The 16057-nt window shown below is 41.6% G+C and overlaps 1 protein-coding gene across 2 annotated transcripts in view; it reads right to left on the bottom strand.

The window, feature by feature from the left end:
- galnt18b (UDP-N-acetyl-alpha-D-galactosamine:polypeptide N-acetylgalactosaminyltransferase 18b) overlaps positions 1-16057 on the bottom strand; it is a 118084-nt gene that overhangs the window by 32447 nt on the left and 69580 nt on the right. For both annotated transcript variants that reach the window (XM_058401022.1, XM_058401021.1), the window contains exons 2-5: positions 10239-10434; positions 9427-9593; positions 3028-3211; positions 185-382 (exon numbers count right to left, since the gene is read on the bottom strand). In XM_058401022.1, the coding sequence (XP_058257005.1) occupies positions 185-382; positions 3028-3211; positions 9427-9593; positions 10239-10434 (745 nt within the window). The remainder of the gene's footprint in view (positions 1-184; positions 383-3027; positions 3212-9426; positions 9594-10238; positions 10435-16057) is intronic.

The raw sequence follows: 16057 nt of genomic DNA, 5'->3' as shown, positions 1-16057 counted from the left end.
AAATATATATAATTAAATATGAAATAATCAATATTAGTAAATAATGATTCACAGTTTTTTAACTCATATGTCATAACATACGTTATATATAGTGTGTAGTAGAAACGTATCATGATTTAATCTTTTTCCTCCATCCTGAATAACTAAAAGCTAAAGGTCAGTGTGGGTGTGACCAGTATGCTACCTGATTGGAGACGTGGTGTTGTTAAGGTTCCACCAGGATTTGGGTGGGTTCAGGTAGCGACACCACAGCTCCCAGTCGAAGCCCTGAGCGGACAGCGGATACTCCTCCACCTCGAAGGTGTCGTATTTAATGTTATCGAACGATGGGGAGATGATCCGTGTCCGGTCCTCTTTGATCCGCTGGAGAATGGGTTCAGCCCTGAATACAGTGAATACAGCGAACATGTGCGTATTAGCAACTGACCTGAAGAAAGCCATAAAATTAAACATGCTAATTAATTATATATCAACTAACCATTGTTCGTGCAACCACTAACCAACAATGCACCATCGTTTCCATAGTAACAACCTAAGAGGGACTGGGTTTGATATATGGATTTAGAAATGGATTTAATGTGGAACTGATCAAGTTCTAACCATGTATTGTGTTACGAATCATTTATACATCATGGAAATCAGCATTGCATTAATTATGCATCTAATTGTGCAAATTAACTCTTTAAACACCAGAAGTCCCGATCTGAGTAATCTGAGGGCTTGTTATATTATTAAAAAGAATTTTTCGGTAGCTTTCAAACGACATCAGTTGCTCATCACAGTGATCTACAGTGCCTGAGAAAAGATGGTGGAAGCTGGCCATTTTAGCCGAATTTGGAGCTCTATTTCAAACTCAAACTGTTTATATCACTTATTTTTGGATAAGTTATCACTTAATTAATTAATTAATTTATTTATAATATAAGGCAAACCTTTAGTACATTTTGTATATAATATAAAACCTCATAGGGTCACAGCAATTACTTCAATCCAGACAAAAATGCACAATTTTCGTCTTCTTTATGATTCGGAAAGAAATAAAGCGTACTTTCAGTTATCATTTTCCTTCATTCAATCACTCAGTTCATTTAGTACACCAGATTCAAAGAATCAAATTGAATCGAATCGAATCACGAAGACTGAATCATGAAGTGAAACAAATTGTGACTGGAGTATGCTATGCTAACAGTGATGATATCTCATTACATCCTCTGTCACTGATTAGTTTCCTATAACAGCATGTCCTGTCATGTTTCATTCCATCCACATCACAGACAAACAGTTCAGCATCTGAATTTAGGACGAACCGGGGGATATTCATGGCTCAACGATCACATGGAAGCTCATTAAAGAAATATTTTGCTCCATCTGTGCTGACATTTCTGGGTCATGTTCCTAAGCGAGTAACAGCAGCAGGCCACGTGAGCCGGGGAATGCGATTGTAATGATGATGTGGACGTGGGTGGGCGGGGGTCGGACGGACGGACTGAATCGTGTTTTGTCTGAGGTGCGAGACACCTGGACTCGTTCCGCAGATCAAAAGGAATTGGGTTCATCTTGAACGACAGCGCAGATGTTTCGTCCCACGTGTTTCATAACACCCTTCATGACACACCTGCTTTCTACCAAACAATGTGCTTTGTGAAATCTGCTGTTTCGCTATTAAAGACGGCGTCTTAGCCAGGATTTCATTCCTTGTGTTGAAATATTACCTTATGAAACGCTGACAGGGTGTTGAAGTGAGCTAATAACGTCTGAGATATGATCACACCTCTTCTGGGGAATCAGAACGAAGCTGACGCTTTGCAGGCTAGCTAATAGTGCAAACAGCTGCTAAGATGCTAACGAGAGCCTTTAATTTTTAGGTAAATGTGCTAGTGAGACAGTGAGACTTCCTCTGCTTTGGAAGAGATATAATCCAGCGTCGAACACGTTAGTAAAAGACCCCTGCAAATTCTTAACAAATAAAAGATTTGTTTTTCCTTTGCTTGGGAAAGTGAACACTGTGCAGAAACAAATCATAATTTCTGTTGTAACAAGCTAACAAGCTACTACTCTAGAGCAAGACCCGCCTCTTGGATGGCGGGGAATTCCTTATAGACAACTTATATAATTGAACGATCCGGTACAGAAGATATATCTAGATATGAATCATAAAAGATGAGATTTGGATTTTTTTTTTAAGAATTGTGAAGAACTAAAAAATTAAAACTTTTTGTTTATTTATTTATTTATTTATTTTTTTTAAATTTAATGCCATACTTATGGAACTGGGACAAAAACCTCTAAAGGTTTTATATCAGGAGCACTTTAATGCTTGAATCGACTCAGCTGCAGGAAATGAATCGAACATGATGTGCATTTTCTGCCGCGGGTTTTTCCTTTATTTATATACACAGAATCTGAGCTGCTGTAGTAAAGCCTTGAAGACAAAAACGAGCTGCAGAGCTGCAGAAAAATGTCGTGAGTTCTGGAGATTCGGACCAATAAACCAATCACTGATGAAGCATCAATTAACACTGGAGATGAGTCATTTTTGCTAATTATGGAATCATTCATTTATCACTAGTATGATTCAACTCAGGAAAGTGTTTGGTTCAGTTTTTCCGAAATCTCTCTAAAATCTGATTTATACTCAAGCGCTAACAGCACGAAGCATGTAAAAAAATATTGTATTTCAATAAAAATCATATATTTTACCAACAAACAAGATAAAGATTCCATTTATCAGTGAAAAAAGTTATTTAATTAATTTTTTTAAGTTGCACAGAAATGGGATGCACTGATTAAAATAAAATCATCAGTCTGAATTTTTTATAGTCAAAACATCCAAAACTTTATTTTATTTACAAATCCCAGAGAATAATTGCTAGATTTTTTTAAATAATAATAATAATAATAATAATAATAATAATAATAATAATATATTATAAATATAATAATAATTGATTAATAAAAAATTTGTAATGAGCAGAACATGAGGTTTAATATAATATTTGATTTCTCGGTGAGTTCATCGTTACCCACCAGCCATTGTTAAACTCCACATGGGCGTCGAACAGAGCCACCACAGGGGCAGTCGCAGCCCTCCAGCCGCTCACACGGGACCGGATCAGACCCTCCTGCTTCTGGTGTCGCACCATCTTTATAAAGCCTGGACGTTTAGCATTCATCTCTTCTACAAAGTCCTGGAGCTTCTCCTTCAACTCCTCTAGAGAGAGGCAGAGACAGAGAGAGAGAGAGAGAGAGAGAGAGAGAGAGAGAGAGAGAGAGAGAGAGAGAGAGAGAGAGAGAGAGAGAGAGAGAGAGAGAGAGAGAGAGAGAGAGAGAGAGAGAGAGAGAGAGATAAAAACCAAGAAACAGAAAGACAGACAAAGAGAGAAACAGAGAGAGACAAAAAGAGAGAGAGAGAGAGACAGGGTGAAACAGAAAGACACAAGGAGAAAAAGAGAAAGAGAGAGGAAAAGAAATTGAGAAAGAAAGAGTCACAGAAAGAGAGAAACAGAGAGAAACTTTCATATGCGCTTCATATGACCCACCACTGTGGAGTGGGACATGACAAAGACATTCAATAATCAACATGGACACAACAAAACAGGAACATTTTTCATTTTCCCCTCCGAATATCATGACTCTTGCGTTCATTTCTGTAATCGTGGAATCCTGGAGAAACCGAACAGCTGCAAAAACAGCAGGCTGGATATTGGAAGACTTGTGACATCACAACACGTATTCCCCGAGATTAGCCCCGCCCATTTGGAAACTCCTCCCAGACGTTGGGAAATTCAGCAGTTACAATTATTCCGTAGCGCAGAGTAACATTAACATTAACTTCATTAAAAAGCAATCACAGATTCGAGCTCCCCGAGGCTTCCCGTTTTACATTCATCAAAATCTCCTGCTTTAATGACGCTCTGATTCTCGCGCTCCGACTCCCCGATGAGACGAGTCATTAAATCAGGTGTGTTAAATTAGTGGATTATAAATAATTAAATTGTGGTCAATAGAAGAAGCCGTTATCAGTTTGCAGTTAAACTAGACGTCAATAACATCCCGCTTCGCTGCGTGACTGAGGTTACTTTCAAAAAAATTAATGAAATCAAACCCAGAATTAATTATTTAATCAAACGTCCACACTGAACGGGGAAATGAGGAGAAAAATTGAACCCCAAAGCTTAGTGCCATGCTGTTAGAGGAAAACAATCAATAACACAGTGTGATGAAGTGAAGCTGAGAGTGTAGGAGGAGCTATGAACGAAAGAGGGGAAAAGAGTAAAGGAGGAGATGAGAATGAAAGAGAGTGAAGGAGGAGATGAGAGTGGAGGAGGAGACGAGAACAAAGGAGGGGAAGAGAGTGAAGGGGGAGCTGAGAACAAAGGAGGGAAAGAGAGTGAAGGAGGAGATGAGAGAAAAGGAGGAGACGAGAACAAAGGAGGGGAAGAGAGTGAAGGGGGAGCTGAGAACAAAGGAGGGAAAGAGAGTGAAGGAGGAGATGAGAGAAAAGGAGGAGCTGAGAAAGAAGGAGGTGAGAGTGAGGGATGAAGTAAGAGAATATGAGGGTAAGGGAGGAGATGAGAGAGAAGAAGGAGCTGAGAGTGAAGGAGGAGCTGAAAATGAAAGAGGAGCAGAGAGAAAAGGAGGAGCTGAGAGTAGAGGAGGAGCTAAGAGTCAAGGACGAGCTGAGAACAAAGGAAGAGGTAAGAGTGAAGGAGGAGCTGAGAGTGAAGGAGGAGATAAGAGAGAAGGAGGAGCTGAGAGTAAAGGAGGAGCTGAGAAAGAAGGAGGTGAGAGAGAAGGAGGAGCTGAGAACGAAGGAGGAGCTGAGAGTGAAGGAGGGGCTGAGAGTGAAGGAGGAGCTGAAAATGAAGGAGGAGCAGAAAGAAAAGGAGGAGCTGAGAGTGAAGGCGGAGCTGAGAGAGAAGGAGGAGCTGCGAGAGATGGAGGTGAGAGAGAAGGAGGGGGTGAGAGTGAAGGAGGAGCTGAGAGTGAAAAAAAGACTCCTTTCCTTCCTTCCTTCCTTCCTTCCTTCCTTCCTTCCTTCCTTCCTTCCTTCCCTCCCCACTTCCTTTATTTCTTTCATTCTCTTTCTTTGTCTATTTTCTTGCTTTCTTCCATTTTTCATTTCTTTCTTTATCTATTTTTCTCTCTTTCCTTCTCTATCTCCTTCTGTCCTTGCCCACATTCTTTATCTTCATCCATTTTTTCCTTCCTTTCTCTCCGTTTCTCCCTCCTGTACTGATTTGTTCTGTGTGCTTCTCCCAGACGCTCCTGTGTGCTTTATCCTTGAGCTGGTCATCGATCAGTAGAAGGTGTGATTGCAGGAGGGAACGTGAACAGAATGTCTGGAAGCCCTTTTCTTTCCTTTTCTGTTGTTGTTTTCTTTTACACAAACTTTGCGGTTAGCTTCTCCGGCTTCACGCTGTTTCACAATTGCATTAAAATCCAGTCTTCTGCCCCGCTGCTGCCCTGATTTATACCACAAGCACCGTCCTCTCCTGCCTCCAGCCTCACAGCGAAGGAGAGCGACTCATTTCCTCCATACGAGGCAGGACTCCAGACCTGGAGGGGCTGAACCTCGCCACACTATATCTTCCAACCTCGTTTAAAACACCTAAATCAACGCGGCGACTCATTACCCGGGCGTTAATGGGCTGAATTTGGTCTGTTAAACTCCAGAGAAAACACACAAATCTCTGAGGCAGCGAGGCCTAACTCCGACTCGCAGCGAGGCTTTGATTCGATTCTCCTCTGTTTGGATGAATATTTAACAAATTCTAATGAAGGAGAATTGATTAAAATGAGGAGTAATGGCTTACCGGGTACGCTTTGATATGAATCACAATACAGAAGTGAAGCAGAAGAGGTCCGTTATCAGCGAGCCACAGGATCGATCTTTTATATAAAGCGTAACCTCGGGCGCACATGTTCTATCAGGACGCGGCGTCAGAACCGGCGTCGGCTCGTAATCGTCACGCGTCTGCCACCGTAACCAGGGCCGTGTGATAGCCTTTGTTTTAAAAGTGACATTTTCATTTGCCCTCCTGGTGTCTCTGACATTTACAGCTCTCTCTGTGCTGCGTACTGTTCAGCTACCTGTCACTGAAGAGGACCGGACATCCATCATTTAGCCTGTGGAGAGAGAGAGAGAGAGAGAGAGAGAGGAGGAAAAAAAAACCTTTCCACCAGGAATCCTCAGCGCTCTCTCAATGAATCACTTTCTAAATGATTCTCAAGATTTGGAGAATCTTGATTCAGAGAATCGGAGAATCTTGATTCAGAATCATTTAGAAAGTCCCCCACCCGTCTGATTCCTTTACTGGCATGCATGGCTGGCATGGCTTAGACTTCAGACTGAGAACCGGGTCAGATGTTGGGCCAAAACATCTGGATAGGTTCTTGATGTTGGTGTCCTGATCTTCAGAGGTTTAGAGAAGTTTGAGTGCTGGCTTTCATTTTGGAGCAAGTCTTTTCCAGTTTATTTTTTTCCATTCTTCACATTCTTTCTTCATTTTTAATCTGAGCTTCCTCATTTTCTTAGCTTGTATTTTCTTTCTTTCTTCAATCTATCTTTCTTTCTTTCTTTCTTTCTTTTTTTCATCTTGCTCCTTCTTTGAAGTTGAACATGACCACCACCTTCCTTCCTTCCTCATTTTCTTAGTTTGTATTTTCTTTCTTTCTTCAATCTATCTTTCTTTCTTTCTTTCATCTATCCATCTTTTTCTCTTTCTTTCTTCCTTCCTTCCTCCCTCCCTCCCTCCCTCCCTCTCTCTCTCTCTCTCTCTCTCTCTCTTTCTTTCTTTCTTTCTAGTGGAACATGACCACTACTAAAACAGGCAGAAATTCCATCTATGCTCTGGGGTAAATGGAGTGTTTCAGTAAAATGTGTCTCAGTGTAAGGAGTCTTGAACACTGGGAGACCTGCAGCAGCTTGGTGTTTATTAATATTCAGGTTTAATTATGAAGATAACCATCAATACTTTTACAGACCTGTGAAGACACTGAGACAACACTTCACTTGTTAAGTTGCTCGATGAAGTCACGTGTCAGCATTTAAAAGCGTTAAATAAATAAAACCCGAGCTGAACTTTAAAGAGAAGCCTGTTTTTATTCATTTTGCCGCTTTCTGAAAAAGGTCCCGTTGTTATGGTGACATTGTTGACTTCCTGTCTGGATTTGGAGTGAGCGCTCAGACGCTGCTGTCAGACGACCAAGAAACTGCGTGATGCCCCGTGACCCCGGCGACGGCCCTCGGCTCCCCGAAATCATCCAATTAGTGAGGAGCCGGCCCCGAGAGCCCTGAACCCTCACCACCGCGGTCACGCCGCTCCGAGCATGCTAATGAACAAACAACGAAGCGTGCGCGTATCTGACGGCAGGTAGATAACGACGGCGTCTGAAAAGTCTCCTCGGTTTCCGGCGAGGTGCTGATAAGAGGCATTAAGATGAGATTAGCTATCAGGACCATAATGACAGAAGTATATCTAATGCCGCTGCTGTCTGACATGATGCTCCGGCACACGCGCCACCGAGCGCCGTTAGCTAAATGTCAGCGCCGCCGTGACCTGACTACCTGAAGAGGAACACAATCAAACAAATAAAGATCCACAATCCAGCTGGAACAGACACGAGACAAGGCAAAGTGAAGATTCGGCTGCAGGGGCTTTTCTTTTGAAACAGAATGAATAAAAAAACAACGACAGATTTTAGGTTTCTGGAGAAGGAAGATTAGCGATGTTCAGGTTAAGGAACTCGACAGACGTAAAATTAAATTACTCTGTAATATTAATATCATGATAAATGGTGTCACTTTTTATTACTTCATTTATTTTTCCATTAAGAAATAATAATTAGAATTATAATAATTAGAATTTTGAAAAATTTGAATTATTTTATTTATTTTATTGAATATTTTTATTTATTTTATAAAATTTCATCAAATTTTATTCAGCGCTTTGTTTTAAATAATTACAAACTGACCGGAAGAAGCTCATATGGTGTTAAAAGTTTTTTTTATTATTTGTTCTCAGTATTATATGTCATGTATTCAGTATTATATATATATATATATATATATATATATAAAGAAAGAAAAAAACTGCAAGAAATCAATACTGTAGTGCTGCATCGTTATTTCAACTTAACATATCATTATTTCTATTTCGAGATATTACGTCATTATTTTTGACAAATCATGTTTCTACCCCACAATCTATCAGTAGAGTGTACTTTTTCAACGTTATTGAACTAAGAGGCTTCATTATTAAATTTATTCTAATGTATTTGAAAGAAATTAGTTTATAAACCTGATCCAAATGCATAAATAAGCTGCTAAATAAGATGCTGCTTTAATGGAAACTCTCTCTCTCTCTCACACACACCCACACACACACACACACACACACACGGTATATATAGTATATGATCTCTGTGAGCGTTATGGAGTTCTGTCTATGTGTTAGGAGACATCACCGGAAAATAACGAGATATTTATTTTGTTCCAAATAATGACATGTCATCTTGAAATAACGAGATACCATGTCAAAATAACCACACAGCACTTCACTGTTTTACAAGTAGCAGTACATAGCCTCCGATACACACACACACTCACACACACACACACTCAGAGTCCAAAACACATTAAAATACTGAAAAAAAGACTAAAATAAAATTCATTAAAATAATTTGGCTTTATAGTGCATTAAAATTAATACAATTAAATTAAATCACAAAATTAAATTATTTTGTTTCATTGAACGTTTGTTTAAAGTTGATTTATAGTGATACATATATCACTCAGCATACGAATGACCTCCCTTACAAATTTTTGCCTCATTTTTGAATTGAAATGTTGCAAGGAATTTGTCTGGCATACGAAGCATTTTTAGCACACAAACAAATTGAACCGAAACGAGTCGCACCTACATCCGGGAGCCATTCAAAACTTGTTAGCATCAGTAGAAAGCTGAGCAAAGCCAACTTAAGCTTTGTTTCCAGTCAGTGAAAGCTGTTTGGAAAGATTCATCCCACGATACCAACGTTGCCTTCGGCATGCGTTCAAAAGCTAGGTGATTTTTGCGGGCATTTTTTTTTGTTGACAGATTGGTGGTGTGGGTGGTCTGTTCTATTTTTAGCCCAGGCTTGGTGGCACGACTTCCTGTGAGGAGCCTTGACATGGAATGCTTGGCTTGGGTCAGTTCTTTGTAAGCAGCCATACAGTTTCCATACACTTCATACTGGTCAGATTTTTGGGTGGCTGGAACAGATTATCTGCATTTACATTATTTCTAATGGGAAAAATCACAGATCACAGAAATCAACACAGATTTTCACCTCGCCTCCAGAACAGATTAAATTCGTATGCCGAGGTTCCACTGTACCAGGAATATTTGTAATGCTTTGTGTAGGGTGTTCCTACAAACTCACCGCTGCTGCTGTTGTCGTCCACCAGTACGATCTCCTTGAGCAGATGGCCGGGGGTTTTGTTGATGGCCGAGTGGATGGAGCGCAGGATGACGGACAGTGCCTCGTTGACGAAGATGAACACGATGCTGACCTGCGGCAGGTTCGTGGGGTACGACATGTTCTTACACCTGCACAAAGACAGCGGCACTTGTTTTCGGGGAGTTCAGACTTAAAAGCGCCGGCGAGAGCATCACGTTTTCTCCTGTTCTCGGAGGAGAAAACCAGATGCGAGAAAAACTCTCACACCTCGGTGAAAAGGGAGACATGCGGTAATTACAGGTGGCAGAACAGTGCGCTTCTATTCAAAAAACGAACACCTCACGTTTACAGATTGTCAAAACAGCAGCAGGGAGCTGCAGAACCGTGAGCCTCAACACCTCGCAAACGTGCCAGAAGGAGAACTTTTTACTGCTTTTTCATACTTTCTTATCTGTGAGCTGCATCCGAGAGCACAAAAATGAAGGATTTCGTTCCAAAATGCTCACATCTACATACAGATCTTAGACCTAACTACGGATTACTCAGAAATTATGCAAAGGGGGCGGAGTTAATAAAATAGAGATGTGCTTTTCAACTTAAACACAATTTACACAAACTTATACACAATTTAGTATGTATATAATTTATTTATTTAATATCTTATCATTATTTTGATTTGTCCCATTAATAAAATATTAAATTGTAATTTTTAATGTAAAATTATATACAAAATTATATATATATATATATATATATATATATATATATATATATATATATGTAACGTGTCTCACCCTTCGGGTCTGTAGTCGGGGATGGCTCGGTCCATGGGCAGGCGCTCACTGAGGTAGCCATTATAACCGTAGTACTGAAACATCTTGAGGGCGACTCGGCGACTCTCCGAGTTAAGATCCTGACCCCAGTGGCTGAAGAGCGAGGAGTCTGCGAACGATCGGTCCTCCTGATTACTGTCTGATTTGAGCGGGGTTTCTGTCGGGGTCAGAAAGAGTCACAAACACACACTTCAACACTTTTTCTCTTCAATTAAGAACTGTTTCAATCATCATTTTTTTAAGACAAAGAGTCGACTAAGAATATCCCAAAACAATGTGGTGATATAATTCTATACACTTTTTTACCACTTGGTTGCAACACACAAACAAAACAAACCTTTTAAAATAAATAGGTGTGCCAGGTGAATCACCTGATTCACTGAATCATTCAGAATAACTGAGTCATTTTGAATCAATGACTCATTTTGAATCACTGACTCATTTTGAATCACTGACTCGTTTTCAATCACTAACTGGTTTTGAATCACTGACTCAATTTGAGTCACTGATTCCTTTTGAATCACTGACTCGTTTTGAATCACTGACTCATTTTGGGATTTACTTCGATGTAAACCAAAAGCAGGATGGAGACTCAATAAACATGTTTACATTCAGTCATTTTCGTCAACCTGATATAATTCAATCCAACTGCAGGGTCCGATAATTTATTCAGAACATACCATGAACATCGCAATCTGATTCAAAGATTCATCACTGCGTTCACACCACAAGCTGTTTATAAATCCGATCGAGAAAATAGTTCAAGATTCAAGGATCTAATTTTTTTAGATCTACAACTACTCCTGATGAACGACTTGAGACACTTATGACATTTATTCAAATCAGTATTGTGTATGTTCATAAAATTAAATATCAATTAATAGTAAAGCTAACTGATTAAAAAAGATTAGCTAATCACCAAGTATCACTACACAACAATCCGTGTGCGATCCGTTACGAATCTAGATCCGTTTTGAAATCAATGAAAAAGATGAATCATTTTCAGCGTGTGAAATCGACTCTAAAGCTCAACACAAAAGCCTGTGAATCAGTGAATCGACTCTTTGGGGACTGAATCACATGTGAATCAAAAACACGGTGGCGACTCGATAATTTGCCAGATTACACAATTATTCACAATATATGTAGAGTGCATTATGCTAAGAAAATAAAATAACGTAGTGTATATCAACAAAAAATCGTTTTACTACTCTTACAAGCAAACTGATTCAGATTCGCTGATTCCGATTACTGCCGTCCCTGAATAACAATCCGTGTGTGAGCCGATCAGTTGTTAAATAAATAAACTACAGTCAATGAAAAGTTATTTTTTTCTTCTTTGTTCAATTTTATTGCTACAGGAAAAAACGAACACGGATAATTTCACATGAAACAAGTCTTCAAATCTTCTTCCATTTTAAGAGTCATCTAAAATGAATCGTTTTTAAGAATCGACCTTTGCATCGACACTTATAAAGGTCACCAGCAGGGAGAGATGTGAGGATTTCATATGAGGCCAAGATTTGAGGAAAATGGCTGAAAAACATTGGAAAGATGACATCATCGGTGTTGTAACTGTAATCTGTCTTTTTCTCCTTCAAGTAAAAGTAGAAGTTCAGTAGTCTGAGAAAACTCTGAGCACAGAGGAGGATCTGAGCGAGCATGAACGTCATGTGCGGTTTGTGTTCCCTGCTTTTCCAAAATGTCCTGTAATTAAATCAGTGCCATTGTTGTGTTGTGTAGAAATGTCATGCAGTTAATTAGTTACAATCCTCTAAAACACCGCTGAGGAAATCTGAGGCTGAAGGCAGATATGCGTCCTGAGAGAGAGAGAGAGAGAGAGAGGTTGAGAAAGAAAGAGAAAGAGTGAGAGGGGGTAGGGAGAAGGAGAGAGAGAGAGAGAGAGAGAGAGAGAGAGAGAGAGAGAGAGAAAAGTGAGGGAGAGAAAGGGAGAACGTGAGAGAGGTATAGGGAGAGGGAGAGAAAGAGTGAGGGTAGGGAGAGGGAGCGAGAGACAGGGGGGGAAAGGGATAGGGAAAGAGGGAGAGAGAGAGAGAGAGAGAGAGAGAGGGAGAGAAAGAAAGAAAGAAAGAGTGAGAGGGGGTAGGGAGAAGGAGAGAGAGAGAGAGAGAGAGAGAGAGGGAGAGAGAGAAAGAAAGAAAGAAAGAAAGAAAGAAAGAAAGAAAGAAAGAAAGAAAGAAAGAAAGAAAGAAAGAAAGAGTGAGAGGGGGTAGGGAGAAGGAGAGAGAGAGAGAGAGAGAGAGAGAGAGACAGAGAGAGAGAGAGAAAAGTGAGGGAGAGAAAGGGAGAGTGTGAGAGAGGGATAGGGAGAGGGAGAGAAAGAGTGAGGGTAGGGAGAGGGAGCGAGAGAGAGTGGGGGAAAGGGATAGGGAAAGGGAGAGATAGAGAGACAGAGAGAGAGAGAGAGAGTGGGAGATCAGTGTGCTGTAACAGACATCCAGGAGAGAGTAAGATGGAGAAAAACAGAAAGCTGGGATGAGCTGTAATTAAATGAGTGTCACTGCGGGACACACATTTATTAAGCTTGTTACACACTGAACGGAAAGTGTGTGTGTGTGTGTGTGTGTGTGTGTGAGGGAGTTAAAAAAAAGTGTCAGTGGTGGAAAAAGTGTGTGTTTTCAGCATGCAGGTGACAGGGGAGGAGCTCGAGCTGAAACAAAGACACTTCTGTTCTACAGCCGCTGAGTGAAGACTGAAACCCTGACCAGCACTGAGGCACACTTACACACACACACACACAAATATACACTCGTACACACTCATACACACACACACACACACACATATACACTCATACACACACACACACACAAATATACACTCGTACACACTCATACACACACACACACACATATACACTCATACACACACACACACACACACACACAAATATACACTCATACACACACACACTCAAACACAGTACACACAAATATACACAAACATACATACACACACACACACACTCATATATACTCATATGCACACACACTCAAACACACTCATACACACAAATATACAGTGACATACACACACAAATACACACTTATATACATATACACACACAGATACACAACCACAAATATACACTCATACACACACACACACACACTCATACAAACAAATATACACACACACTCATACTTTCACACACTCAGATACACGCACAATTTCTGCTTCAAGCCATCGATCGATCCTGTACAGTTTACTCAACATGTCAATTCTACATCCAGAACCTCTCACAGGTGCAAAATGAATAACTCTCACACACACATACACACACACACACACACACACAACCTCTACCTGCCCCAGCACCACCAACTCCCCCACCACCAGCATCAGCCCCACCCCCACCAACACCACCACCACCTCCACCAACCCAGCAACAGAACCACCACCAAACACCATCCGCCCCAGCACCAACACTACCACCCCCACCAACCCAGCACCACCACCAACCCAGCAACAGAACCACCACCAAACACCATCCGCCCCAGCACCAACACCACCACCAACCCAGCACCACCACCACCACCAACCCAGCAACAGAACCACCACCAAACACCATCTGCCCCAGCACCAACACCACCACCACCTCCACCAACCCAGCAACAGAACCACCACCAAACACCATCCGCCCCAGCACCAACACCACCACCACCACCAACCCAGCACCACCACCACCACCAACCCAGCAACAGAACCACCACCAAACACCATCTGCCCCAGCACCAACACCACCACCACCTCCACCAACCCAGCAACAGAACCACCACCAAACACCATCCGCCCCAGCACCAACACCACCACCACCACCAACCCAGCAACAGAACCACCACCAAACACCATCTGCCCCAGCACCAACACCACCACCACCTCCACCAACCCAGCAACAGAACCACCACCAAACACCATCCGCCCCAGCACCAACACTACCACCCCCACCAACCCAGCACCACCACCACCACCAACCCAGCAACATCACCCCCGCCATCACCAGCCCCATCCCCACCATCACCCCCACCAACACCTCCACCAACCCAGCAACAGAACCACCACCAAACACCATCTGCCCCAGCACCACCACCACCACCATCACTCCCACCTCCACCATCACCAAAAACATCACCATCACCCCGACCATCACCACTTGCCCGACCATCACCCCCACCACCACCACTTCCACCAACCCCCACCACTGGCACCACCAAGACCATCACCCTCAGCCCCACCATTTGCACCATTTCTATGCAAATTAGGTATGATGTATGACTCCTTATTCAATCCTACGGCACGTGTGGTCCAACCCTTCCTTCACGTATTGACTTTTTGCTGCATGAAAAGTGGAAGAAAAGCTCATAATGTTAAACGTTTCCTGAGACATTACAGAGAAGATTAATCTCGGGAGGCAGGAGCAGGGATTACTGGTGAGTCTGGGGATTTGCACGTAGCTGTTGCTGGCTAGTGAAGCTAACACGAAGCAGAGCACTTCAGATGAAAATCTAATTTGAGTATGTTTTAAGCCAAATTGGTGTGTATAGTTTATGTAGTCTGTTGGATGCTGTCCAAGTCTGGCTAATATCGATTGTCTTAAAGATCAGTGTAGTATGATGCTATAAACCTTTAAACCTATAAAGCAGTAGGTGCTGTAATTAAGTCAACATTATGTCCTTATGTCCTATTTAGAAATGCTGTTAAATCCGTTTAATACACTCCCAAAAAAAATACGATCAGCCTTGCCTGCAAAAATAGCACAGCAAATTAAAGACGTAAATATCAGGGAGCGGTGCTGAGCAAACCGGAGCCGTGTACACACAGCCGGTCTCTGTAGAGTCGCTGCTCTTACAGGAAATGGAAAGAAAAACAAGACAAGAACCTTCCTCGGCCCTCAAGCCAAAAACCCTGTTCCAGAGGCAAATTTATAAGAGAAAAGTTTACACTTTGGGGGATTCTTGGGACCGTGACACGCTGCAGTTCTGTCTTAATAACTTAAGAGAAAAACAGAGGCTGGTGAAAGAAGGATTCGTTATAGGTGCTTCAATGTAAGTGAGAAATAGGTATTTGTTTTATGGATTGATAAACGGATAAATCAGTCTGTGATTTTGGGAGACTTAAGCTGTGATTCAGGGAGATTCAGTGTGTGATTCAGTGAGATTCAGGCTGTGATTCAGTCTGTGATTCAGGGAGATTCAGTCTGTGATTCAGGGAGATTCAAGCTGTAAATCAGTCTGCGATTTAGGGAGACTTAAGCTGTGATTCAGGGAGACTCAGTGTGTGATTCAGTCTGTGATTCAGGGAGATTCAGTCTGTGATTCAGTGAGATTCAGTCTGTGATTCAGGCTGTAAATCAGTGTGTGATTCAGGGAGATTCAGTCTGTGATTCAGTGAGATTAATGATGTAATTCATTCTGTGATTCAGGGCGATTCAGTCTGTGATTCAGGCACTGATTCAGTGAGATTCAGTCTATGATTCTCTCTGTGATTCAGTGAGATTCAGCCTGTGATTTAGGGAGATTCAGTATGTGATTCAGGCACTGATTCAGTTAGATTCAGTCTGTGATTCAGGGAGATTCAGTGAGATTCAGTCTATGGTTCTCTCTGTGATTCAGTGAGATTCAGCCTGTGATTCAGGGAGATTCAGTATGTGATTCAGGCACTGATTCAGTTAGATTCAGTCTGTGATTCAGGGAGATTCAGTGAGATTCAGTCTATGGTTCTCTCTGTGATTCAGTGAGATTCAGCCTGTGATTCAGGGA

The sequence above is a fragment of the Hemibagrus wyckioides genome, linkage group LG10 (assembly GCF_019097595.1).
Source record: "Hemibagrus wyckioides isolate EC202008001 linkage group LG10, SWU_Hwy_1.0, whole genome shotgun sequence".
Classification (NCBI taxonomy): domain Eukaryota; kingdom Metazoa; phylum Chordata; class Actinopteri; order Siluriformes; family Bagridae; genus Hemibagrus; species Hemibagrus wyckioides.
Note: the sequence above shows the minus strand (reverse complement) of the source record. Positions and strands in the feature narration are given on the sequence as shown.